General features: G+C 50.9%; 2 protein-coding genes across 3 annotated transcripts in view; both read left to right on the top strand.

The window, feature by feature from the left end:
• LOC122366883 (WD repeat-containing protein 7-like) overlaps positions 1-21,446 on the top strand; it is a gene marked incomplete at its 5' end in the record, with an annotated part of 47,878 nt that extends 26,432 nt beyond the window's left edge. Inside the window, 12 exons of the mRNA XM_043339529.1 lie at positions 11,658-11,855; positions 12,268-12,496; positions 12,772-12,871; positions 13,170-13,295; positions 13,605-13,821; positions 14,270-14,443; positions 14,863-15,049; positions 15,432-15,549; positions 15,976-16,128; positions 16,554-16,739; positions 18,536-18,640; positions 19,751-21,446. Coding sequence (XP_043195464.1) covers positions 11,658-11,855; positions 12,268-12,496; positions 12,772-12,871; positions 13,170-13,295; positions 13,605-13,821; positions 14,270-14,443; positions 14,863-15,049; positions 15,432-15,549; positions 15,976-16,128; positions 16,554-16,739; positions 18,536-18,640; positions 19,751-19,933 — 1,976 coding nt within the window. The remainder of the gene's footprint in view (positions 1-11,657; positions 11,856-12,267; positions 12,497-12,771; positions 12,872-13,169; positions 13,296-13,604; positions 13,822-14,269; positions 14,444-14,862; positions 15,050-15,431; positions 15,550-15,975; positions 16,129-16,553; positions 16,740-18,535; positions 18,641-19,750) is intronic.
• A 2,049-nt stretch (positions 21,447-23,495) lies between these two features.
• LOC122366879 (WD repeat-containing protein 37-like) overlaps positions 23,496-27,421 on the top strand; it is a 30,521-nt gene continuing 26,595 nt past the window's right edge. Inside the window, exon 1 of one of the 2 annotated variants that reach the window (XM_043339523.1) lies at positions 23,496-24,859. In XM_043339523.1, the coding sequence (XP_043195458.1) occupies positions 24,789-24,859 (71 nt within the window). In that variant the 5' untranslated portion in view covers positions 23,496-24,788. The remainder of the gene's footprint in view (positions 24,860-27,421) is intronic. The other variant, XM_043339521.1, reaches the window with a different exon arrangement.

The raw sequence follows: 27,421 nt of genomic DNA, 5'->3' as shown, positions 1-27,421 counted from the left end.
CCAGTCACCGACACTGCGGACGGCCGAGTGGGCGCCCAGCTGCACTCGTCGCCGCTGTAGAACTAGAAGCGTGTCTTCGTCGAGGCTGCCGCCGTTCGCTGCGGGCTCACCCTCGACTCACAGGCTTTGAAGTCATGCTCTTCTCGAAGCCTGAATCCACCGAGGTTCGCAAACTTCGCATCCTTTCCCATGTCTTTTATTTCCCTTGCAACAATCATCCACTATTCCGTTCGTATCGATCGTGTCGTTATACTCGTCATGGTGATCGTTAGCTTTACGTTTCTTTAGAGCCATTTTACCATCCGTATATACAAGGAAAAAGGCCGAAATAGCTTGTAATATAAAATATAAATGGAATATAAAAGACGGTTAACTTCCTCCAAAAACCGAGTGTATCCTCCTCTCTCCCAAGGCCCTATATAGAAGGTATGCTCATTAGGCCGAAGCAGCGATTTCCGTGACGTCACAGGTACGAAGGGTCGGACGGCTGTAATGCAATCCTATGGAAAATGACCCAACTTTAGGGCTCTCCCACATAGCTGCCAACCTCGACACTAAGGTAAAAGTTATATCACATAAAAGCTCAAATCAAGACGAACAAGAAACCTATCTGACGTTTTTACGTATTACTAACGGCTTAGACTCTATTCAAGTATATTCAGAGCTCTGCGTTACCTCACTTTTTCTGCCGTCAATGCCACTGCAAATGCCTAGTCGGCGCACGTGCGCTTGTCGAGCGGGGACCACCAGTCGGGCGATTCAGAGCTGCCGCCCAATCAGAACGCCGCAATGCCGTGACGTCATTGGTCGCACACGACACGTTACGGAGATAGGGATGAGACAGCCCTGCCTCTCTCCAACCATCTCCCATTCATCGTTATTTTCCATCCACGTGTCTTTGCGCGAGAGCAAATTATCAGGCATCCGTCAATCACATGAAATACGTTAACAGTGAGGCACCATCGAACACCTATCTACCTTCGTTGGTACTGTTGGTAGCCAGTGACACATCTAGGCAGGTAAGAAGGTACCTACCTGATTTCCTGCTGTCTTCATAAAGCATACCTAATGAAGTTGTCAAATTTATAGCACATTTTCAACACTTTCATATCAATATGGTGTCAGTGTGGCATGTAACATAGCTAGGTTCATTATGTTCAGGGTTCAATTCAGAAGAGCTCCGCATAACTCACATAAGAGACAGACGGGGGCTTTACATGGGGTAGATGGCCTGATGACTTAGCTGGAATATGGCCAAAATTAAATTGACAACTTTTAGGTGAAAGGTGGTGATTTGGGTTAAGGGGCGTTTGTTGAAGTCAACTACTGGGTTATTTTGCACCCATTAAATGAAACTTCTGCTCCAATTCTACCCACACTGTAAAAAATATTGACTAGCCCCTCGTCAAATGATTCTCAACGCTAAATGTCGGGGGTACAGACTAGTTTTGCATCCTACTTTTGACACACGCTGCGAGCCCCTGGCTTGTTTTGTGTTCGTCAGATGACAGTTACCAGGTGTCGGTTAGTTTTTACCACGTCCCAAAAATAGCTGGAGCGTTTCTGCCTTGTTTTGGAAGCAGGTCCTCGTTAATGCTGTGTATGATAACAAAGTACCTAGTAACAATAATAACGAAAAACAATGTCAAAACGAGGGCGGCTTGTTTAGTGACGATGCTCAAAAGAAGCATCGTCTTGTTCCTACTTAACGAATGAAGCTCAAACTAGGTCAAAACTAACGTATTGCTCAACCCATAGTCAGATGACCAGCAGATCCTACGCCGCCCAATCCAGTCATCGAATTTGCCAGCGAATTCGTTTGAAGACCATCATATTATTAAATATCGGTGGTCTTCAAACGAAATCCCTTACCAGTTTGATGACGAATTCATCCGGCCCATTCCAAAAACGCTCAAGATAAAATGAAAGTGTATTTCTGAAATAATATGCTTTCTTGCAATGCACCTTTCGTATATCAAGCGAATCTTTCACTTCCAGCGCCCGTTTACAGTTATCAATCGAATCAGAAGCATGCACATACCTATTGATAGATCTGAACCTAAGAACACAGACGACATTTTGTAGAGTACCTGTCTGAGCCTATGCAGTGGAGCCCGTGAGCCGCCCAACCGCAGCTGCCTCATGAACTTGATGATAGGTCTGAACCTCAGATTGGCCAGAGCTTGGCCGTCAATAACCAGCTTATTTATATCCACAGTTGTAGTGACTTAGGGTTTGGAATTTGCCAAACCTAAGTTTTGATTACCAAGAGAAGTTTTGTACTTCTTGCACTTGCCCTTTCTTCATAACTTTGGCGGAAATCGTCGTAGTGAAACTTCAGTGTTCCGTTAGCTGTCGGTTCTTGAGAGAGTTGGCCAGGCCGGACACCGGGGGCGGCTCCACAACTTTCGAAAAATTAAACCTACCTAAGTCCTATTGCACTGCATGGAGAGCAATTCATTTAAAATCGCTCTTGTTCCCCCCCCCCCCCTCGACAACTTTGCAAACGTCTCTGCGCGATTTGGTTGAGAATAATGGCTTATGGCAAGTTATTGAATCAGAACGTCGATCACTGCAGGTCATATATCGGCAAGCAATTCTTCATAACTAGACACTGCACAAATGGAAACGATACAGGTTTGCCCAGTGATAAACACTCGCACTGCACAGACTCGCGCACCCCCGACCGAACGCGGCACGGCACAGCGCAACAGCTGGCGCCGGGAAGCCGGGAACGCGTTAAGTGAAGGATTCACAGGTGCGCAACTTTATTGCGAACAATAAAAACCTACCGCAAACGATTAAAAAATAAGTTTTAGGGCAATCGGAAATACAAATGTATTGACTTATAGAAATAAAATTGTCATTCACCTTCCAAATAACCCAACAATTTATTTGCCGTAAAAAGTGTCTGGAAATGGAAAGTTGCTAACATGATTCAGCAAGTAGGGAAACGCAGCCGCTACCTGGCGAATAATCTCAGGCTGGTTTAGTGACGAGTGCATTGCTACGGCTTGTTCCTCAACCTTCACAGATTACTATGACAAAACTACCCCTAGTATTTTGATCATCCTGAGGCTGGCTTTCACCTAATAATTTGATGAGGGTCTTCCTCGTTTCGGATTGAGGCGAAAACAAACGTCAAACAACCTTGATAGTTAATTCAGCACTTCAAAACAAAGGTACACCTAGGGTATCATTACAATACCGGATCATAACGATCTGGATAGTTCTCAGCCTGTAAGCTAACTAAGCGGTAACTAGTCAAGTGGTAGGTACCGGAAGCATTGACAACCTGGTGACTGTTTCGAGACCCTTGTTTTGACACATAGCTCGTCAATATTTTTTACAGTGCATTGAACCTCAATATCATGATCCACCTGTCCATCACTAAGTATCCTTCCTTATTACATAGAAACTTTGAATGGCATGGCAATTTATAATTTTAAATGACAATATTTTTGTTTCTTCTGTAGGTAGGTAGGTAGGTACACCAGACTGCTATGGACACTTTTCCAAGTTGGTGGGGCAAAAAACCTAATGTATATCTTGGTTTGAGTCGTTTGATTGAGTTGATTGATTCCTTTCATTGTCGCGTTTGAGTCGATTGAATCAATTCCCGAAAACTGCTCTGACTTGATTGATTTGATTGGTTTCCCAAATTTGTCGTGATTGAATTGATTACTATTGATTGAGTCGTATACAACCCTGGTATCACCACAGCGAGTCTACGCACCACGAATTCCTGACCCAGATAAGTTGTGGTGCAAGTTATTTTCTGGCTTTGCCAGTCGCTTACGAGTAATTAGTCTAGTGATTAGTGGAAACTTTGCTTATTTCTTCCAGTGAAGTTTCCAGTTGAGCTTTGGTCTCTGAAAGTGGTGCTGACAAAATTAAATAGTAATGTGCTAGCAAGATGATCACGAATTGTGTGCTCAACTCTAATTAGAAGTTTGTTAGAAGCTCGTCAACAATTCGTTGTTCAAACCAAGCTACCGTGATCCTATATTCCGCTCGATTTCTGTAGAAACTTAATCTCACACATCAGCCGGTGTAATATTTAGTTTCTACTTTCTGTGACGTCTGCGCGGAGTTCTCTGGCGTTTTTCTGGGCGCCCTGCTCTGTCTTCCCGGCGTCTGTCTGTCGGCGGGGGTCGGGGGCCGGAACCGTAGCGGTAGACGCCAGCCGACCGATCCCGCCCTGCCCCCGGGCGATAGGCGTGACCTTGACAGTGGCGGCTGGCCGGCCCCTTCGTCCCCCTCGCTGGTCCGAGCGGCGGACCGCAGACCAACGGTCCGCGAGCACCCCTCTCCTCCCCCCCCCCCCGCTCCATCCACACCCTGTCCTCGAGGGTCGGCCGACCGGTTGGTAGCTAAGTGTGCGTTCTGTCTTAATTGTGAGAACTGAGGTTCGATTATTTGAATAGTATTTAAGATGGTATGTTACAACGCGCGCTCAGATTAACCCTATTCCTGGTGGGCTCCGCCGGGACAAGAAACTGGCGGGGGGGCCGATTCGCCCCCCCCCCCCCTGAGATCTCGGAAACTAAGGGACGGATTTTGATCCGGTAAGCGGCATTGGATTGCTCTCAACGTGAACTACATTTAGGACATTTTTTAATATCAAAACGAAAAAACAAACCCCTGAGACCCCCAAAAAGCCAAAATTTTCCGATTTGGCAGAGTTTTCAAAGAATGAGGTCTAGCTCAGTATCTAGGAAAGTCAGAGCAAAACGGAAAAAAGCAGCTGATAGCTGAGGAAATTTCCTTTCGAATAGCTGCCAACAGATTTCAGCTATTTTTATATTTGAGGCGCTAGGAGTCAAAAATCTAAAATCGTATTTTTTTAGTAACATCACTTTTGTGTCAATAACTTCTGAACCGTTAGTGATAGCCTGAAACGGTAAACGCCGTTGCAGTTATCTAATAAATGCGAAACAAATGGTTTGTATTTTGACCTACTAAGGTCACTCTCAATTTTGACCTCAGGTCACGGTTGACCTGACCTGAGCAAGTATAGGCGAGTAACATATCATTCGATACGTCATGACTAGGGAAACATGTTGTTATATAAAGAAGTGTTTATATATATATATATATATATATATATATATATATATATATATATATATATATATATGTATGTATGTATATATCGCATTTCGAATATGTAATTGGTGAACGACAAAATAGTCATACCAAAGCATTGTACTCACTTAGGCGATTCGATTGATATGCAACATGACATACTTTGCTAGAGAAATTGGCATGACCTCAGGTTAACCCGCGCCCCGTTGGGCTCTGCCGAGCAACGCGCCCCGTTGGGGGGGGGCCATTTTGCCCCCCCCCCTAAGATCTCGAGAACCACGCAACATAGCGACAAGCGGTAAACGGCGTTGGATAGCCCCAACGGGGAACTACCTTGTGACCCAATTTTATTGACCTAGGTCAAACCGATGACGTCACAGGTCAGGTCAAAGATCCAATTTTCACCGTATGCAGGCATTTCAAGAAATGCGTTGTAAAATCGAGTAAAATGCATTTCATTGAAAATCATCGATGGGGAAATGTTCTCCAAACACATATTTTGCTATTTGAGGTCACTGATACCAGGTCAGGTCACAGAGGTCAGGTCACGGGGGGGTCACAATATGAAAGTGTCGTGTGATACATGTTTGTGGTCCATTTTACATGACAAATGCGACTATGTGGGTCAGGCAGCCTTTGGGGCCAGCTTAGGTCACGTTTTGGTCAAGGTCAGGTCAAGATCAGGTCAAGGTCAGGTCAAATTAGGTCAAATTAGGTCAAATTTCAAAGTTAATATTTTTGCATAAAATGGGTATCGAATCGATGCAGCTCGTCACGGGGAGTTCAATGGTGGTCTTTGTTTTGCCGTACGTGGTCTACAGCATTTTAGGCGCGATTTCAAAAAGTCAAAGACCAAATTCAAAACGTTCACGTGCATTTTGAACGTAAACTTTTTGAATTTGGCCTTTAACTTTTTGAAATTGCGCCTAAAAAGGTGTAGAATCGCTAAAAATTGAGTTCAAAAATTTGACGTCATCATTTTTGAACAGTTTTTTCGCTATAACTTGGCCAAAAAACGAGATATCGACCTGAAATTTGGTATGTATATAGAAGAGCGCTGGGACTATCACATATATTCCGGTTTTTTCGAAATTCTGAAAAATTTTGGATTTTTTTAGTTTTTCTAAAAAAATCAATTTTTTGAAATTTTTTTTTGTCAAAAACCCAAAATTTTGAAAATCCGAGATAGCAGTTTTGTAGCGCCGCTTTTTGTCTACTAGACCATATAAAGAACTTTGAAATTGCTTGATAACTGTAGATTTGGTGAGCGTTTCAAGATTGCATGTTTTTTGCTCATTTTTGCTCGAACATGACCTCAGTTTGACCTCAATAACTCCTGACCTAAGGTGACCTAAGACTTGAAATTTGGTGTGAAGGTGTCAAATTGATGCCCGGGAAGGTACTGAAAATTTGGCGGCGCTGCGCGCTGCCGTTTTCTTGCTATTCAGGAAAAACCACAGGGGGGGGCCAAAATGCCCCCCCCCCCAACGGGGCGAGGGTTAAGGTCAGGCTAGGTCAAGAAAGGGATACTAGGTGACTTTCTTGATATTCGATGCTTCACTAAGCAGTAGGGTAGCCTGGGGCAAGACGCCCCAGATAATTTATTTTGCTGCATAACTTTTGTCCCACATGACCTGGAAGGCTAAATTTGTGCTCAATGCGTTCTTGGGACATTTTACTTTAAATTCCACCCCTCAAATTATTTCACCTATGATCGGACTCCCAGCTAGGAAGCGATTTGTGAAGCAACTGCAAATGGGGCATTTTGCCCCAGCCCCAGGGCAAAACGCCCCACGGCCTGGGGCAAGAAGCCCCATACTCTAGATTAAAGATTAAACATGGTAGTTGGCTAAATCTTATATGAGAGGTCCGTTAGACTTCTGGAGGCACGGCACTGAAGTTAGCACATTCCATCCTGTCAGGTGTTCAGCTATGACACTATTGTATGAGCAGGTTTTTCACCTGCCTCAAAGGACCAAATAATAAATTATTGCAATGCAAATGTTCACAGAATACTTCCTTTGCCATCCAGTTGCTGAGAAAAATACACATAAAGGCATAGAAACTTACTGTTCGCCAGCTACCGAACATTAGAAAGTGGGTAGCCCGAACAACGCATGGGGTAAAACGCCCCATGGGGCTTTTTGCCCCGCGACCTACTGGGGCGTTTTACCCCATCACGTAGTTCGGTCAGAGAACAACGCTTTGCACTCCAGCAAGACATAATTTAACACGAACCAACCCGGCATGATAAGCGTTAGACAATAGTTGTTCAAAATACATAAAAGTCGTTAACCTGATATGGACCATAAAAGAACGCCATGATGCATAATCTAACAACAAAACATAAAAATCACTCAAAAAACACATTTTTGGCTATATCTCCCGAAAGAGTCAACACAATTTCTTCCCAGTCTGCTCATATAATGATCATATAGTGCACGTTCTATAGAAGAGAGGATGTTTCCCCAGAACTCTGCCAGTTCCGAGAAACATCGGTGAGGCGTTTTACCTCGGCGGGGCGACTTGCCCCGGTCTACCCTATAGCACTTACAACTAAGGTAAACAACACTTTGAACATACTTTTCTGTACAAGGTATATGCAAAAATAGTATTTGACCTCAGTGACCTCGTGTGACCTGGTATGACATGACACCTCCAATAACGTACTCTTCATTATATGAAGACGATATGAATGTTTCATGCATATAACTTCTGATTTTACCCCAAACATGTTAGTTTGAATCGTTTCCCCATTGACCGTAATGGTAAGCATTGGTGACCTCAGGTCATGACCTGTCAAGGTTATAACAAAAACCGAAACATATGTTGCTCATATCTGTAAGCTTATTTGAACCTGGAGGTTTGAACATATTTGCTCGAAAATTCTTGCTGTGGTGAGGGGACAAACTTTTCTTCATGACCTAAATTTAGGTTGACCTGGTGACCTGACCTGAGGTCAGAACAACTCAAAACTTTCAGAAATGTTGCGTAAAAGCCTTTTAGGAAAAGTCAGAAAATTTGAGCTTCCTAGCTCAAAGCGTTTGGGAGAAATAACCAAAAAACCTCAAGGGGGGGGGGGCTCCTGAGCCAGCCCCCCCCCCCCCCCCCGCCAGGAATAGGGTTAATTTGTAGTGGTTTCCATTCGCCATGGAAGGCAGGTTTCCACGCGTGTATCGTAGGTGTACGGTGTAAAATCTATGTAACTGGAAGACAAAATGTTTTAAGTTATTGACAGCATTTTATTAAGATTCTCAATGACACGCATATTTAATGCTGCACATCCAGTCCTATGATATAGGCATAATGTTTTGGCATGCGAGAATATTGTTGTCGATATTTATCAATATTTTTAATCGGCTAACAATACTCATTGTTCGTGATTGGCGCCTTAGCGTTGACGATTTCCGTGTTGAGCGGGCCGCTCCAGTGGCCCAAATAGATGACCTCTCCGATGGTAAACCCTTCCATGACCCGAATATCGGACACCATGGCACACAATACAAGGACGGACAGGCCCTTCCACTTTATACACCACCGCCAATGGGCGTGATCGGGTGCCTACAGCGCCTGGCTGCGATTGCAGTAAATGTTCGATGCAAGTGCAGCGCCAGCCACTGTATCTTCTATGACTTGTTCCAGTGCTCTCAAAGTCAACAAGAACTACGTCTTCCCTCGTTGTCCAATTTAATCGATCCCTATAATATTTTGGTCGTTAACTTTGATAGCATATGCTCAAAGAACGTCACATCAATTATATCAATATATTCCTTGATTGAACCGGCGGCTCAATTCGTTGGAGGTAGGCAGTGCAGACCCTCTCAGGTGGAGCGAGGTATGGATGCAGTGCTTTCCTCATTCAGGCTCAGGAAGGGATGTAGAGTGTCGACTGTAGAGTTCTCTCGGGCTTAGGCATAGACGCAGATTGCAGACCTCATGTAAGTCTAGAAGGAAGGTTGCATTTCGTGCTTTCATTGCAGGAAGGGCTGCAGCCAGCGCTCTCAAGGAGAGGCAGGGATGCAGATTGCACAGAGATGCAGAATGCGTCCCTGCCTTGGAAGACAGGGTTCTTCCCTCATTCGTAGGCAGGAATGCAGTGCGCCCCTTCAGTCAGAGACAGAGATGCAGGTCGTACTCCTATTTCAGAGTCAGGGGTGCAGAACGTACCCTATACGCAGAGTCGGGGATGCAGTCGGTCCCCCTGAGGCGGAGGCAGTGTCCGGGCGAGGTCGGCGGAGGCGGCGCGGCCTTGGGTGCCGCTGCCGCTGCTCGGCCCCCTCCCACGGTGCTGACTGCGGACGGTACCGATAGGGCGGCGGTCAGAGGACAGACAAGGGCGGGGCGCGCCGCCCGGGGTGTGACCCGTCCACTAGCCGATCTATGACTACCGGGCTGCGCCTGCAGAGTCTGTCTGCACAGGTCCTGTCAGCTATCAGCCGAAACTCGGCTTTGCACGCTGGTAGATTAATCACCGAAACGCCTTCGGAAAGCTGAGTTAGTTTTTAGGCTTTAGGACGGTTGTGTGATCAAAAGACGGCCGACGGGGAAGTGTCACTATGGCGCGTTGCGCAATATCCCGTTGCAATTTTTGTCCGTCCAGTGTTGTCGCCACTGCTTTTGCCCTTCGCCGCTGCTTCTATCTTTCGCCGCTGAGATTGAGAGATGACTGGGCAGAGGACAACGGAGAGGCGCTGAGCGCGGACCGGTCAGCGGGCGTGGTCGGTTCCCGGACCTGCTCCCGGACCGCCGCCGGGCGGGGCGCATCACGTGATCCCATCCCGGACCATAGGCCGTGACCGCCGCAGGGAGGGAGCGTACCACGTGATCGGACCATCCCTGCCGTCGGGCCCCGCCTTCGGTCTCGATCAACGCGAGGGATGGCAACGGGAGTGTTTCTTTTCTTTGACGGAATGCTTAGATAAAATGTTTTTTCTCTCGTCGTTCAATTTGATAGCCTTGAGTATCTATTGTGTGACGCGGATTAGGTGGTGACGTGACTTAATCACTGACGACACTTAACAACAAAGCGATCTCTAAAGCCACCATCCTACATGTTCCCGAACATGTTCTTTGTACCGCTTCCGTTGTGATTTCAACTAATTTCCGATGCAACGTGCATCATCATCGGGCTCAATTATCCGGTGTTTGGTCTCGTCCGTCCGTCACGGTAGCACTGAGGCACGACATGGCGCTGTTCCCATCACGGCGGAGCGCTCTTTGTGCGGTCCGTGAAGGCTGGAGCAGTGCCCCAGGGCTCGACCACAGGGACGGCCTTGTTTATCGGTTGTCGGTGGATTCCGTCGGCCCGGAACGGCGAGCCGACTGACCACGAACGCGGACCGGTGCGACGCTGAGAGGCGGGTCTCAGACTTTGAGAGTAAATGTATCACTGATGTAGATCACCGTCTGCGTAGGATATGCATGCCTTGTTTCTAAAAGTCACAAAATGAGCACAGGAGCTGGTATCGTGCCGGCAGAGGCATTGTCGATGGCGGTTTCCATGTTGAATGTGGTGTTGTCTAAGGTGGAAGGTTGCGGCTGGGTGGCCGCTGACTGTTACGGTTTTTGCAGTTAACTCTGTTCGGCATGGTTTGTCACGCGGTTGAGCTCGGACTTCCTTTGGATGCTTGATGATAGTCACAAGGAAAAGGGATAAACGTCCTCACGATCCGAAAACATTAGTCACGTATGGCTGTTATGTGCCTCAAACTATGCAGATGTTTGATGCATCACTCGCATCTGACAAGGAACTGACAAGGACTAACTTCCACCAGTCACTTCTCATAGACTGCTTGCAGCGGCTGGGAGAGTCCGGAAGAGACCCGTCTCCAGTCTCTGCTCATAGACTATCTGGGAGGGGTCGGTAGGGACTACCTTCCCCCAGTCCCTCCTCATAGACTGCGCTGGGAGGGGCCGGCCGCGCCGGGCGCCGACTTGGCGGTGCCTCCGATGGCCTTGGAGACGGCTCCAGCGGAACGGACGCCTCCGAGGAGTTCCGTGATGATGCTCGCGCCGCGGACCCGCCCAGACCGAGCTCGTTAGGACAGCTCGTGACGTGACGTCACTGCACGTCACGTGACGTCTGTCCGGTTTAGGATGGGAGGGGGGGGGGGCTCGGGTCCCGTGATAAGGGTCCCGTGCTTTGAAAAAGTGTGGGATGACGTATTCTTGGGTTGAGAGTTATTGTCCTATTGACCTGTGCGCGTTTCTAAGTACATACATATGTGTGAGAGCTGTAAACAAGCAAATGGGTGACTATCATTTTTATGTTACTGTTGCATCTGTTATCATAAATAGCAAATGTGGAGCGCATCCCAATGGCTATACTATTGCGTTTATTGCTTTGGTGCCCTTCCACGTCAAACATGTAAATTGAAAAAGTTCGAAACGACTTTACTCGTATGAAATGGTTCTTCACCTCAAATGAGTCCAAGCTACTACCTCAGATAAACCTGTATATGTAGAGCTCACCAACTGTACAGTGAATCTCGCCGTTCCCGCACGGTGTTCGAACCGAAACCTCCCAGTCCCCGCACAGGCTCTGACCTCCCTCTTCCGTGTTCGTTCAGACTCGGACGGCGAGCTGGAGGGCCGGAGTCGGATCCACCTCGGTCAGACGGAGAACCAGACGATGGAGATCTGCCAGCTGCTGCTGTCGCTGATTCACGCCTGGGGAGTGGATGCCGAGATCGACCGGCTCTGTGAGAGCAAACTGGGCATGCTGCGGCCCAAACACCCAGTCTGCTATGGGCTCATCAGCAAACACGGTACGTGGGTGGCGCCGGGAGTGGACCGGAGGCGGGTCGTGCTATATGCGCTGATTGGATTGGACTGAAGGTTAACAATATCATGTGAGGGGAGCTGATACTTGACTGATGGGAATGTTTCGCTGTGTAGTTGATACTTGATAGAATGTATGGAAAAAAAATCGTCCGAGCTATTGTTGAAATGATTGATGGTGTTTTGTGTCAAAGACGTTAAGAAACGAAATAAATTAACCCTACTGCGCATGCATCATCTTATTTATAATATACTGACTTATTTATTATATACGTCATTTCTTATTTCTTTTTACTTCGCCCAGCAAATCGCACGAGGGCCTCGCCGAACTCCAGGCCTTGATCAGTGCCGCCTCCCTTACCTCCCCCCTCCCCCCTCCCCCCCCCCCCCTCCCCCAAGGGTTCGTGTCGCTGCTGCTACCGACGTTCCTGGGCGGACCGGCCTCGGCGGCCATGTCGGCACCTCTCGCCGAGCGGACGGTAACGTTCACTCGGCGGACACACTGGGAGCTCAGCTGCGCGCTCACCTCCAACCATCTGCTGGCCGTGATCGCGCTGGCCGACACGCTCATGTCCATGAACAACACCAGCTTCATGTCAGAGACGGAGCGACGCAAACGGCTGCAAAAGTGAGATATTGATGCTGGGAGATATGACTGATTAGAGGCTGGACGAGGACACTGTGTTGTAGGGTTTCAGCTTTTTTGAGATAGTGAGATGTTGAAGTAATTTGTGGTTATCTTAAAGTTAGTTGATATAAGGGAACCTCGATAGGATGTTTCTCCCTTATAGGTGCGGCGCTGTTTTTCCCCTCTTTTTAGCGCGACTTTTTGGTTTCCATATCATGTGTTCGTGCTTGCGTTGATGCACTGGATTAACGCGTCGGTTGTTGTTTATCTGGCAGGCAGTTGACGCGGTCGCTGAGTCAATCGAACCAGACGCCCAACAAGTCGCAGGAGGGCCTCGTCGAGCTCCAGGCCAACTTCTGGGCGCAAGTCCGAGAGGTCAGTACCGGTATCTGGTGGTTTGAGCTGCTGATGAATGTGCTGGTTAAGTTCACGTCCCATTCTTGTCTACTGTTTTGAAAGTTCGCGTGGAAAAACTTGTCTAGATATTGCTTTGCTATTTAATGCAGCGAAGTCTTACTAAAACCGATATGAACTGGCCTGCGATCTGACATGAACTTCACTTGACTGCTGGGAAGTCATACCAGCATTCCAAAACTGTGCTCTCATAATTCCAACCATAGTATTATCGTGTGTGAACTGCGATTTGACCTCGGTTTGTGTGCGCTGCCGACAGGGCTGGAGTAAGATGGCCACCCTGCACTGCGTCCAGTTCCCCGAGCGATTGGACGCCTCTGGTGTCGTGCTCAAGAAACCTCTAGTGGAAATGCTCGCCAGGAGATGGCAGGACCGCTGCATAGAGGTATTGCATAATGCTCCGTATTGCATTGCATTTTGATTAACTTGCTGTTTTGCCGTAATCTATCATCGATGGAAACGTTTCCCATAAGTGGAATGTCCATCCTGAAAGCTGTTCAGCATCCCAGTTATTTTCGAAAAACCACTCTATGATGTGTCTGAGACGGAGTCCGTTCGTTGAATTCGCCGTCCGCCTCGCAGATCAATGAAACGGCCCAGTTGCTGAGAGTTGAGACCCAGTCCGTCTGACTGCCCTCCCCGTCCCCTCAGATCCGTCAGGCGGTGCTGGCGCTGACTGTATTTCCCCTATCAGATCCGTCAGGCGGCACAGGCGTTGCTGCTGGCCGAGCTCCGCCGGCTCTCGCCGCGCAGTCTGAAGGCGCTGGTCGACTGGTGGGCGCCCATGCTGCCCTCCTACGGCGAGGCGTCTTCGGCAGCACCGGCGCCGGCCTCCTCGGCGCCGCTGAACGACGAGCACGATCACACGGACGGAGAGCCGGACGACTATGGAGCAGAGGATCAGATGGAGGGTGAGCCGGCTGCCGAGCTGGCTCTCCATCGTTTGACCCCTCGACATTCGTTACCAATTTAGCGTACTGTGTAAAGAGTTTAGGTATTCGGCTTTAGCTCATCGGATCGAATCGATCCATCACTCGATTCGGTCCGGAATCGATCGATCGGGAATCTTTTGAATCCCGATTTCCGAGAAATGAAAAATATAATTTCGCATCATCGAGCATCGATGCTGTATTCAGCCTGTCCGTCCGGCGTCCATGTAGTTGTTCTCTCATGCAATGTCCTTTCTAATCCTGGCAATGAATATCGTTTTTCGGTCTCTCGTCAGGATATGAACAAATATCGACAATCTTTCCTCGGTTGCCGGCTTCTACCAAAATATTAACAATATGCTGAGCTACTAACCAATATGCTAAGTGTTGTTGGCTTACCAGCTTACTGATCACCCCACCCCTCTCGCAGAGGAGGCGGCGCGGCGGGCGGCGGCCAACGCTGCCGAGGTCCGCCGTAAACAGGCCACCGCCATCATCCTACTCGGTGTGATCGGTGCAGAGTTCGGACAGGCCGTCTCCGGCGGCGGCGGCCGTGCGCACGGCGTCGAGGGCTTCGGCCTGGGCCCGCTGGCACTGCGAACTAGTGAGTGGCGTAGCGGCAGGAATTTGGGACTGGGACAGGGAAGGGATGGGCTCTGGGGAGATGTGTCAACAGGGGAGTGCGATCGTGTTTAGAGAAGGATAACATAGCTTTTGCCTCGGTGTCTGCCGTTGATTTGACGTGTGAGATTAGGCCGGGTTGTGTTACACAAAGGAATTGATGCGTAAAAAGTTTGTGGCATTAAAACCAATGAGGTTGTTGAAGGTAGGTTGTCATGTAGAACAAGCAAGCTACAGTTTGTGGCACATCGCGCTTCATTGCTCGTGACTGCCAATAGGACATTAACACCTTTAGCTACAACAGAACTCACAACGAGCTGTGTTTTGCTTCTACGTCAGCTCGCTCTTACCACCTTTCCACCAAACCCATCCCTCCACCTAACTCCCCTCCCCTACCCACAGGTCAAGCGCTGGCGCACCTGCTGCTGGCTCCTCCCACGGCCAAGCTGCCGGCGCACACACCCCTGCGGCGGGCGGCCATCGACCTGATCGGTCGCGGGTTCGCCCAGTGGGAGCCGCACATCGACGCGTCGCGCGTGCTGCTCGCCATGCTGGAGCTGTGCTGCGAGGCCGACGGCATGGCGCCCAGGTGCGTAGGAGGGGGAAGGGAAGGAGGCGGTCTGCTAGGCATTGAGAAGATGTATTCTTTCAGAGTACTGGTCATTATTGCATTGTGATTTTATTTTGATTCATGAAAGTTTTTTAATGTCGGCGACCTTCGTCAATGATTGTCTCAATCGTATGTTTATATTTTAAAATGGTTCATTTCTCAGTGCATCCTAGTTTGGCCCTGGTTAATTGGTATTAGTGTCTGCTCTCTTCGTCTTCCTTCACTTTGTTGTTCCCTGTCTTGCGGTCTTACATTTGACTTTAGTCTTTCTCCGCTAGTGTGATGTGCGGTCTGCCACTAGCTTCGGCGACCGACACAGTCCTAGCTCCGTCTAACTCTGTGTGTCTGTCTGCCCCGGCAGTATGACGTACGGCCTCCCGCTGGCCGCGGCCGCCGACACTGCCCGGACGGCGCGACACGCCGTGGCGCTCATCGCCACCGCGCGGCCACAGGTGTTCGTCACCACCATGGCTAGGGAGGTGAGATAGAGCGGGGAGAGAGAGATAGATGGAGCGGAGGAGGAGCGGGGGAGAGGGATGTGACACCGTGACATGACGAGGGAGTAGGATGGAGAGCGAGAGAGGGACCAGGAATTAGTTGATGGTGGGACATAGGTGTTCGGTAGGCGCCACAGCGGTAAAACTGCAGGAACACGTCGTTTCCGGAATCAATTTGTTTGGACGATAATGGCTTTAAACTTGCAAATGAATAATGATCTCACTTTGCAGGTAATTTGATTAATTTGTGAGTATTAGATTAATTTGTGGGCTTATGGGTGGGTGTTTAGTACGGTGCTGTGGTACGGTGCTGTGGCTAGGTGTTTCTTCGCCCCGCAGACTCGCCTTTCATCAGTTTTCTTCATGCCCTCTCTTATGGACCTTGACGCCCCCTTCCCTTCCCGCCAGGTGGCGCGTTACAACAGTCTTCAGCAGAATGCCCAGTCCATCAACGTCGTGGTACACCACTCTGTGCTGATGCGCGCCAAGCCGGAGATACTGCGCGTCATATCGCTACTCATCGAGAAGAGCCACAACGAACTGGTCAAGTTCCTCATCGAGGTGCGTCCTAAGGGCAGAGATAGAGGGTGATTTGAGGTTCCTAGAGGGCTGGGCGACTGCGATCTAGCCATAGAGTCTTTGTTTTCCTGATTGTGCAGTGTGCACGTCCCTTAGCATCTACTCCAACTTCCAAGACTATTGAAAAGTCCCTGTTTCACTTATGTTTTCATACGCGGTGGCGTTAAATGACCAAGGCAAACGCAGATAAGCCATCCACAAATTTGATATAGTTTCTGCCATGCCGCTGGACTTCTACCAGCAGTTTTACTGGCAATGCAATTTCCAATTTGCAATGCAGTGCAGTGCAGTGCAATTTCAATGCAAGATGCACCAATCGGCTCTTCTGATTCGCCAGTTTCTCTGCCACTCACCCTGTCGCCTATTCTGTGGACTCTGACCCGCCCTCCGCCCTCTCCGTTCCGCAGCTGACGGACATCCTGCTGCACTGCCTGGACCCGGGTCACCTGCGCCAGCGGCCTCTGCAGGAGGTGTTCCCCGTGGTGGGCCGGTTCCACCAGATCACCCACTGCACCAGCAGCCGGCGGGTGGCCGTGGGCACGGCTAATGGAACGCTGGCCATCTACGACCTCCGGCAGACCAACAAAACACAGGTGAGAGAGTACCAACAGACCAACAAAACACAGGTGAGAGAGTACCAACAGACCAACAAAACACAGGTGAGAGAGTACCAACAGACCAACAAACACAGGTGAGAGAGTACCAACAGACCAACAAAACACAGGTGAGAGGACCAACAAAACACCGGTGAGGGAACGGACTTCTGTATACGCAGACCAACAAAACACAGGTGAGTGCACACAGAGCCCAACAAAACGCAGGTGGCGTGACTCACAGACCAACAAACAGAGGGAACACAGAGACCAACAAAACGCAGACGAGGGAGCACAAACCTTGGGCAGAACAATACATACTGTGAGGGAATGGGACCTGCGGCTGAGATGAATGAACGGGCCATCGGGCGTATTAATGAAATACGGTAGAAATGAAACGTGTGGTAGGTGAACAGAACACAGATGAGAGAACGGGGCCACCGCTACCGTGTCAGTGAAACAAAAAAAAGGCGCTGGTGCACTAAGAGACAGCAGTCAGCCTTACGCACACTATCGAGCGTAAGTAAGTAAGGAAAGCGGACTTCAGCCTTGAGCAGGCAAGCAAAACGCGGGCGAGTGAACGAGACCCCTGGTAGAAAAGTGCACTACATTTTACAAGCGTAGTTGACGAAACGATGCGTCTTGTAGACCAATACAACACAGTTGAGGAAACTTGCCTGCAACCTGCCGGAGAACATGACACAGAAGATGTCAGGAAAATCAGTAACAAGTAAGTTGAAATGGTTTTTATCGGATAGCTTGACGGCTGGACCAGCTTCATCGCACTCCGTTGCTAGGTTCACACGTTGATCAAATGACCAAACTGTGGTGGACCCAGCCTTTGGGTTTTTTGCTGCATGAACTTTGTGTCAGGGTTGTCAGTGTAGTTTTCCCCACGCCATCACGTCGGTGCGTGTCTCTGTATGTGTCTGTGGGTCTGTTTGTGGTTGTTTTTGTCCTGTGATTTTTTTGCCGTGGTGGTGACAAGGCCAGGACAATAATCAATAATCCGGGCTCACGGCCGACGTGTATATAGGGGCTGGCTTATTTGGACGTCATCACACACAATCCACGCCCAGTAAGTCTGTATTTGGCCGCTGTTTTGTTAGCTATGTAGTCTCTATGCGGTCACTGCTGTTATCACTATTTAATCAGGACAGCGGCGCTAGCAACAAATGTGGGTACGCGTCAGTGCAGACTAAAAACAAACAGCATATCACATCAGGAAGCTGAAAAATATGGGGACAAACGACACATGACGTCGGTACGGTTGGAGAATGACGTCACATGACGTCGGCTAGGCTTTAGTGCGTGACGTAACAAGACTGATCGGGTGGTTGATGGCTCCCTCACTGTGTGACAGCTATGCATTCGATCGCTTATTTAGCATGTCCTATGGCTGGGGGACCTTGCGATTCATAAGTTAGTCTGCTCCACGAGATGTTAATCCTGGCTTTGGCTTTCTGTGCGGTATAATACAGGCAGCGAGTCGCTTAATTTCCATATAACTGACGTGCGTCAGCGTAATGCTAATCCTTGGTGAGGAAATGACGCTATTTTAGTATCGGCTTTGTTATGTAACCAGATCATAAACATACGCCAGCAATCATCTTGGGCGTACAATGTATCTTACGCTTTTATCGCTCAACACTCTGAGTCAACAGTGCGGTAGTTCCTTCTGATATTATTGTCCACTGATATCTCCCTTGAACATCGTCCGCTCTGACATCGCCCATTACCATCGCACTGTAATATTGGCATCGCCCGCTGACATCGCCCGTTCTCCGGCGTTGCAGCAGCTGCACGCGCACACAAAGGCGATCACCGCGTGCTCCTTTTCGCCCGACGGCAAGTTCCTCGCCTCCTACTCGACTGGCGAGAACAAGATCTCATTCTGGCAGGTAAGGGCTGAAGTGGGATCCCTATGGCGGTGCAGTGCTGGTGTCACGCCAGTAACGTCGTCACGTCACGGAGCTAATGGAGACGGTTTGCGTCATGTCACGCGGAGTTTTTTAATTTTGTCGATAACCATTTATTTTGTCATGTTAGTTGATTGTAAATGGAGGTGTAGAACGGCACATGTCGAGGAAGATAGCGCGTATGGGGCCATGGCGCCTGTCAAATCACTTTGTCGATTGTTGCCTCGCAATATGGACACATGTTGGACCGTCTGGTGGTGCTTTGTATGTCCATTGTTGGTCTGGTGTTATTGTCTCCGATGTAAAAGTGTGAGGATGAAAAAGCGGCTGTGCCGCGCTGTGACTCACTGCACCATATGTGGCCTCCGGCTGCTGTCCGTGCCCCAGAAAACACCAGTCTTATGACCGCCGTAATGGTTGTGTAAACCCGTCCATTAGGAACTAACGACACGCAACCCGTGTCGCATTAGTTGCAGGAACTTTACGCTCCCTCTGAGTTTACCTGTTCCGGCTACTGGAGTCTGTTTGTATTTTATATTATTTTTCTAAGACCGCAATTTCGTTCCAGTCGGCTCGCCATTGCCCGTCTTCACAGTTCACGCGCGACTTTGCTGATTACGAAAAACTTACCTTAAAAAAAGATATTGTTTCCCTGTAGGAGCCGTTTCAACGTTTCATTTCCATTTATCGAATATTCCGGATCTATTTACGTAGGCTTTGCGATGTGTCATTACCCAGATGGATGCCCTCCGTCTGTCGTAAGGCGTCTGTTTGATTCGACCTGGCCTTTCCTTCCTCTGACCATTGTCTGACGGCCGCCCCGCGACTCGGCAAGGCCGTCAGGCCGCTGCGCGCCCGTCTGTCGCATTTGCCATCGTATTGGGCATCTATGCACGATCGAAGCCTCCCTTCACGTCATACAAAGACACCATGTCCGTACGCCCATACGTCTTTCATCACGGGTCGTGTGCAAACCGGCTTCGACGCTCGGCGGGCGGGTTTATCTGATGTGTCGAGCTGACCTGCTGTCGTGCGCTCCGCCTTACCACTCTTGCACTAACTTCCTGTTCTGTGCCCCGCTTGTGCCATCAGACCTCTGCGGGTATGTTCGGTCTCGGCCACTCTCAGACGCGCTGTGTGAAGACGTACAGCACTCCGCCTCTGCCGGAGATTGTCCGGATGAACCCGCCTCGTCAGTCGCGTCTCGTCTGGGTGGCCAACAAGACGGTCACGCTGCTGCTGTCTGACGGAACGGAGCAGCGCTACAATGTCTGAGCTGGCGGCGGTATCATTGTAGGAGATACGGGAGTGGCGGAGTAGCGTCTGCGAGAGAACAGGCCCGGTGTAACGAATATTCCCGGGACCCTGCAGCCAACAGGTGGGCTCTCCGCTCAGTCAGTAACTGATCGGAGGATTGCCAGTGGAGTTGGCTTACACCAACACCACACGAGGTATCACCAGCGGGCACGCAGTGTGGTGCAACACCAAAACAAGCCTGTCGCCGGGTCACGTGACTCCCGGCCAGGCTCCAACGAGCATTCCTAATATTCTAGCTAGACGTGCGAGTGGCAAGCGCTGGCCGCGACAAGGCTAGCCCAATGAGGTGTTGTTTTAACTGGCCGTTACCGGTACTGTGTTTTATCCCAGTGACTGTATGAAGGGCTGTTGGCACGTACCAGCAGTCGGGGTCGCCGACTCACCAGGTCATAATGCTCGGTTGGAGCGGCACGGCGGACTGAGGCCAGTGCGCCCCAGCCCGCTCCGAGGAGGTAGCGCCGCGCCGGGAACGGCCGGCCGACGTAAATTGTGTCTGCTCCCCGTGGTTTAGTGATTTATTGCCATACAGCGCTGACGGCGCCGGCGGCGGCGGCGGGCCGCGGTTCGAATTTTCGCCGACTGAGTCAGGCATCCCCCATGCGCCGGGCGGCAGCGGAGGCCTGAGCAGCGAAACGACAATGTTGCCAGTCGTATAGACCATTCCCATTTTGTACTGATTTGTAGATATATCTATGTTTATGTATACGTATGCGTGTGTATCTGTGTCGTATATATTGTATATCGATGGGGCCCGGCGGCCAGCGTGCGACTCAGAACCATCCTTCTGCCAATTTCTCGCTGTTATTAAGCGGCGTCTTCGTCTCCGCTCTGGCTCCTGCGACTCTGCGCCGCGCTACTACTCGCTCTACACGTCTGTCTGTCAACCTGTCTGTCTCAGTCTGTCAATCTGTCAGTCTGTCGAGCGGCGCCCGCCAGCAATACAGGAAGGTGGGCGCAGAGAGCGCCGGCTGTGAGCGCTCTGGCCCCCGGGTTGGACGGCCGCAGACCCGTGACGGCGTCCACCGCAGGGTACAGGGTCGGACGGACTCGCCGCCCGGCCGGAGGGTGGACAGCAGTGGCCGGTGGTGTTAATAGCGGAGCGACACGGTCACAATAGTCGGCCCCGGCGCGGGTGCAGTCGGCAGGTCCCGGCGGCGCACGGGGCAGCTCGGCCGCCGGCGCACGGGGCTGAATTTTGAGTTTGTTTATGATCAGTCGGTATGAGCAGTCTCGTCATAGCCGTTTCCGTAATGTCTGTGCTAGCTGGGTGGTTCCCGACCCCTGTCAGCCGTGTGAACAAATGGGTACCGTATCTTGTGCGTCCAGTGTGTGTGTGTGTGTGTGAGAGAGAGTCGGTACATAGCGTCTCAGGATCGGTCCCGATGGGTCTGCGTGAGTTGAGTGAGCACCGATTGTCTGTCGTCGAGCCCACGGTATACGGTCGTGGCCAATATATAGACAGAGAGGTGAATGGTGTTCACTCTGGCGCGATCTTGGAGGAAAGGAGCGGCAGCCGTCATCGCGAGTGGGGTAGGGCTGGGGGAAAGCCAGAGTCGCAGTGGGCTGGGGTTAGGGGAGAGCCAATAGCCGCTGTAGGGGTGGGAAGGGAGAGTCACCACCGCGACTGGGGCGGGAGGGGAAGGGGAGAGTCGACAGCGGGAGGGGGAGGGGTTACTGACAGGTGTTGCTGTTCTGAACGGGCTAAATGGGTCGCGTCATCAGCCCGCTGCTGGGTGAAGAGTGCGCCGCGGTGCCAGGAGCCGCACAAGTGTCGTGGCCCGCTGGGAGTCGCTGGGAGGGGGTACCGTCGGATGGACACCTGTGGTAAACACAGGTGCGCCGTGTCCCCTGGTCAGGCCCCCAGCACACTCCATAGAGCGCCGGGTCCTCGGCGAGAGTTGTGAGGAAAGCGGTAAATGCTACGAAACGTGACGATAGACTGCCTGAGGTGATAGGCACGGTGTGGGGTTGAATATTTGCGAGATGACGACAGCATTGGGTTCTCGTAGTTTATTTGAACTATCGAATTTGTATGCGTCGGGTGAGCGGCACTCTGCAGATATTGTGTTGAGTATTTGACAAACATTGGTGCTGAAGTTGCCAGGTGGAGGACTGGTTTCGTGCGATTGGCTCTGGAAACACTCGAGATGACATGCACATTGCACAAGAAAGCTTTGTCGCCATGAGAGCTGCACGTGTATGCACGTTGCGCGCTGGCTCGTGTGTTGCGCTCTCCCGACTGCTAGAAAGCATGTTTCCAGTATCCCTAGCTCCAATTACCAGCAACATTATCCCATTTGTTCTGCCTGGAACCAGACCTGTTGCGCGTCCGCTCTGTTTATCCCGTATGACGACGGTCGCGTTCTGCCGTATACGGCTACATCTCATTATCACCGGCCGGACGAGGTCGTGTGTGCTCTGTCCCTATGTCACAGGGCCTGCCGATAGCATCAGACGTGCACTAACGGCTCAAAGCGCCACACAAGCCGCATGTGACAGGGTGTGGCCCGACTGCAACGAGGCCCAGATACCGGCACTTCAAAGACAAGCTCGACTGGTAATGGTCGGTGATCTATTGGCTCTAAAGGCAGGCGACATTGTGATGATCTTACCGGACCATTTTTGGAATGCAGGATGGAGAGCATTTTATCACCAGGAGATCGCAGAAAAATGTACGCGACCGCTCGATGCTGCAAAATCATGAAATGTGATGGTCGGCGTCTCGATATTATCTTGTGGGACGGCTGGCCAACGAGCGGGCCTTGTTCCCAGCAAAATGAGTGTCGAAGGAATCATTTTGTCATCAGTAGTCCGAATCAAAGCTGAAACTGATAATTACAATAACTCAGCCACGACTGCGTGCTTTCCAGATGTCCATGCATTTGCTCGTTACCGGTTACCCTCCCCGAAAATGGGCAAAGATGGTGGCTATCCCCGGGTCACGTTAGCACGCCGAACACTCCTTGACCGTGTGTTTCACGTGCCGTGCGTGACAATTGGCTCATCCCGTGTGGCGATATCGTCGCCGGTTATTCCTATCGCGTGAGCACACCCCTCCCCTGCCAGCAGATACCACTCCCTTCTCATGATCAACGCGACCCCTAACCTCATTTCCTGTCCGCATGTGTGCGCAATGCCGCCGTCCCGTATTGTCAGAGCGCGGAATGGGGCAGACAACGCCGGGAAGGCATGTGTGGGGGTGTTTCCCGGAACGCAAATACGACGCCTGTGCGGCTGCGTTGACCCGAGTTCGCGTATGATCTTGGCGAGGGATGTTGGATGATGCGCAGAGGGGAAAAGGATGGGCGCCGAGCCAGTCAGCTGCGGGGGAGGAGTTTGGGGGAGGGTCCCGTGCGATACTGCGCGTCTCGCAGGCTCTGCGATAAGGGGCACGCACCGATAAGGCCGACTATCAGACTCGACCGGTATGTATGCATGCGTGTATTTCGACAGGTGTTCGTATTGATAAGTATTGATACGAAACTCTATTCCGGGGGCGTGATAGAAGTTCTGTCAGAGCGTAGTTGAGAGAATACGGTTAGTGAGCCGGACCTCGAAACGACAGTGCGCCCGGCGGGCGTGTGGTGCTGTGTGCGACTTGGCACAGGTGTGGTGACTCAAGACGAGGAAGTGTTTGTGATGCGAGTGAGAGGCACGAGACGTGAGCACGTGGCGGGTGTAGAGAGAGCTGGTGTAACGTGAGGGGCTCGCGGCTGACGAAACAACACCGAGTGTCGAGCTCAGATCGGGAGACTGCGTTAGTACGTTTCCTCTTCGCATCATACCATCAATGACCTTATCTGAGCTTTCTTGCTGGTCCACTCCTAGCTTACCTGTATCAACCTGTCATGCCGAGCTCCTGTCAACTGCATTCCTTCCCGCGACCCAACCTGACCTGACCTAACCCACCATAACCCTCTCCGTCCCCCTCCACACTGACACTAACACAGTGACACCTGACACCATGCCGGACCAGTCCAGCTCCCCGGCGCGGGTGTCGATCGTGGCTGCAAGTCGTCACATCCGACAGGTGGTCACGCGGCAGACAGCCGACGTGGAGCGCCACCACGCCAGGCCTCCCTCCCTGCCGCCCGCCGCCCGCCCGGTCGGTGTGGGGTGGTGCGGCCGGCCGGCCGGCAGTATACCGGGCACAGGCCACGAGTCGGGACGGTGGAGTCCGTCTCGCTCCGACCGCGAGCCTCGTGGCGTGTGCTGTTTGCTTTGTGTGGTGGTGGACGGTCGGCGATACGGGTGTTCCGTGCCTGAGAGGTGCTCGGTTGGAGGAAAGGCACGAGTGAGTGGTTGAGTGGTCTCGCCTGCCTCTGTTGCACTTCTTCAAGGTCTTCAAGACGACTGATTGCGGGTAACTTGTGCAATAGTGTGACTTTGTACTGTTCCTTACCGTAGCCAACTGTGAAAAACAAACTAGAGCGCACCTCAACCGATGTCGGGTCGCGCGTCCAGATAAAAATCGTGCCAGCCGGTCGCCTTGGCGAGATAGGCGGCCCCGAGCACGCCTCGAGACGATAACGTCTGGCTCAACCTCAGTCTGTGCGCGGCGCCGGTGGTGTTCGAGCGAGCCGACAGTCCGTCTCGATCGGACCAGCTGCGTGTCTCGGTCGGACCAGTTGCGTGTTTGTGGTTGGCGTGGTGCGTCTGCGTCCAGCTGCGTCCGGTTGTGTGCTGTTTGCTGCAGTGTGCGTTGGAGGGCGGATCATCCTCAGGGGAGATGTCACCAGACGGACGGACGTGATACGGTGAACGGGAGACGCGAATACATCAGCGAGAGACGGCGTGGAGACAAACCACAGCCATGTCTCGCCGAGCGTCCCTGGACGAGCTGCAGGCTCGCTTCACCCGAACGGCCAAACAGCGGAAAAACAGGTGAGTCTCCGCACGTTCGGTCCAGACCACGTTCTGAGGTCAACTTTCCGAGCCTTTGGAGCCGATCAGTGTAAGGCAAGTACTGAGCAGACGGAATAGAGGCTGTGTAGATGCTGAACGGCGCCGGACGCCCCCATTGTGTGCAGATTTGGTCGTGTCCGAAGAATGAAATTCGCTCGCTGCCGCACCGTATTGTCGACTTTGTGTGAATGATACTGTAAAACCGCACCGCATAGTTATTTATTTTCCGCAAAGACGCTCAAATTTGGCGAGTTTACAGCTCCAGTCAACCGTTCCGGGCGTAAAAGGCGTCGATGTTTTGTAAGACCGTAACCTCAATAAGCGCTTTGATTCATTCCATACATTCCGAATCCTGTTCTGATTGTGCACCGTTTAGCAATGCGACCTCAGCTTCATCAAACCACAGTTTTAAGATGTGCAAATTAATACAAAATATAATATAATATGCAGCCAAATATCAATATAAACACATGCCATAACGCAGTCGCACTTTATCCGGGTTTCCATTGACGTTTCAGTTTCGCCCTGGATTCGCCAGCCCGTGTGCCATGTGTGGTAAAACCATATATGGTCAAACGTAGCCACTAGCCATCCTGACTGTGACGATTGACGATTCACCTGCCATATTATCCGTCTAGCGGGAACTAGGCATTTTTCTCCTTCGTCGCATCTTTCTGTCGGTTGGTGTGCATAGCGTGAGCTGACGTTACTCCACGTGTCCTGCGTTTTTGTCATCGCAACATGCAATATTGCAACATTGCAACACATACCTGAGTTGTTGAGTTATGCTCGAAGCGGAACGCCTCGGATTCTCCATTTCATGGTCCCCCGACGCAGATCAGTTAGTGATGAGTCCCCGGATCCTTTCCGGATCAACTGGTTAGCCGTCGCTCATTCACGAGATAACCATTGCTCGAATGGATGGCATCCATAAGCAGTAGTTGAAGGCTCCGTCTCTACTACAGATAGCAGGCTGGTGTTTTGTTCCGACGTGCACACTCAGCCAACACATCTGTTTGTCGCACACCAGTGCACTAGTGCAGTAGCCTATACATACATACATACACCCGTGATAGTCCTCGCTCGTATCGAATTACCAGCCCGATAGCTGAAAGTTGAAACTAAAGCAAACGGTGTGCACGACGCATGCCAATACGGGCGGCGAGTCCCTCCGCGATATAAAATGCGCATTGCGCACTATATCTGCAAGTTGCAACGCATCGGCTCGGCCGCGGGAGCAATACCTAATCTCTGAATCGCGCTTTTCAAGTAGTTCTGAAGTGGACTTTTTACGTTCACCTGCTCCCACTTGACCTGAAGGTCGCCTGTTCAGGATGCATGCACCCGAGAATTAATAAGGTACGGGTGCGCTCAGTGGCCATATTCGTTCGACGTTCATTGAAGCGTCTCCGGATATCGATGTAAGCGGCTGGCCTTCCTCGGTTCGGTCCCGTTTAGGGGAGCATGTGCTGCCGGGTGTCGAGGTCGCGAAGCCGTTACCTGTTGCGTGCCGGCGACTGCACCGCGAATCCGGCGATATGTCATACCGAAGTTTGACATCGACTGCAGTTGATGCTGAAGGACAGTTCACTGACTGATCGAGAACTACCGCCGTTCATAGTGACTATAGATTACCAGTTGGGGTTACTTAGAAAACACACCTTTTTTACCAAACTGGCCGACGGGAGGTCCAACGGAGAGACAGAGGGTCTGTTCCAGTCGCACTTCCTAACAGTTAACACCTCTAAACTCCTCCAAGATTGCTTCCCTGTTCCAGTGGCAGCTAGCTAGCCCTACAAAGCCAAGGAGGACCCTGCTCCAACCTCCTCTATCTTGCTCTTGGAGGAGTTTAGAGGTGTTCGGAAGTGCGACTGGAACAGACCCAAAGTCAGCAATAGGCATAAAATCATGACTTAAAAGTCATCTTATTCAAGACGGCTCGGGGTGTAAAGGACTATGACGGTTCACGGCGACTGAATGCCACCATATTCACCGTTCACGGCAACTGAAAAGGACATACATAGTCACATTTGTCCCGATCATGAAGGTCACGGATTCACGGCGATTATTGCAGAAAATGGTCACCGTCCGTGACGGTTGAGGTTATCTGCACAGTTGACAGTTCACGACGACTAGGTATCACAATTTACGGCGACTATAGGCCATTACCGTTCACGGCGACCATGGAAGGTTATCACGCGACTATAGGTCGTCAGCACTCAGCATTCACAGCGACTATTCACACCGGCTGGCTGCACCCGAACCTTCAGGGCCGAGTGCACGTAGATGCACGCGTGTCCCGTGGACGAGGCGCCTATTTCGGTCTCTCCCGAGCGGGTTTGTTCAGCTCGCAGCTCCCTGGCCCTGACAAAGCTTTCCTTTGGCGAGCCATAGTATCCCCGACCCTGTTATTTGGTTGTGCTCTGTGCCCTCTGGGACCCGCCGACATCTCTCGTCTCGAGTCCTGGCAAGCAGCAACAGTCAAAGCTGCCTTACGTTTGCCATCCAGAGCCCACCACACAGCTTTGCTCGCTGCTCTGC

The sequence above is a fragment of the Amphibalanus amphitrite genome, unplaced genomic scaffold (assembly GCF_019059575.1).
Source record: "Amphibalanus amphitrite isolate SeventyFive unplaced genomic scaffold, NRLGWU_Aamphi_draft 000836F_arrow, whole genome shotgun sequence".
NCBI lineage: Eukaryota > Metazoa > Arthropoda > Thecostraca > Balanomorpha > Balanidae > Amphibalanus > Amphibalanus amphitrite.
The sequence above is the reverse complement of the archived record's forward strand: the minus strand, read 5'-3'. Positions and strand labels throughout refer to the sequence as shown.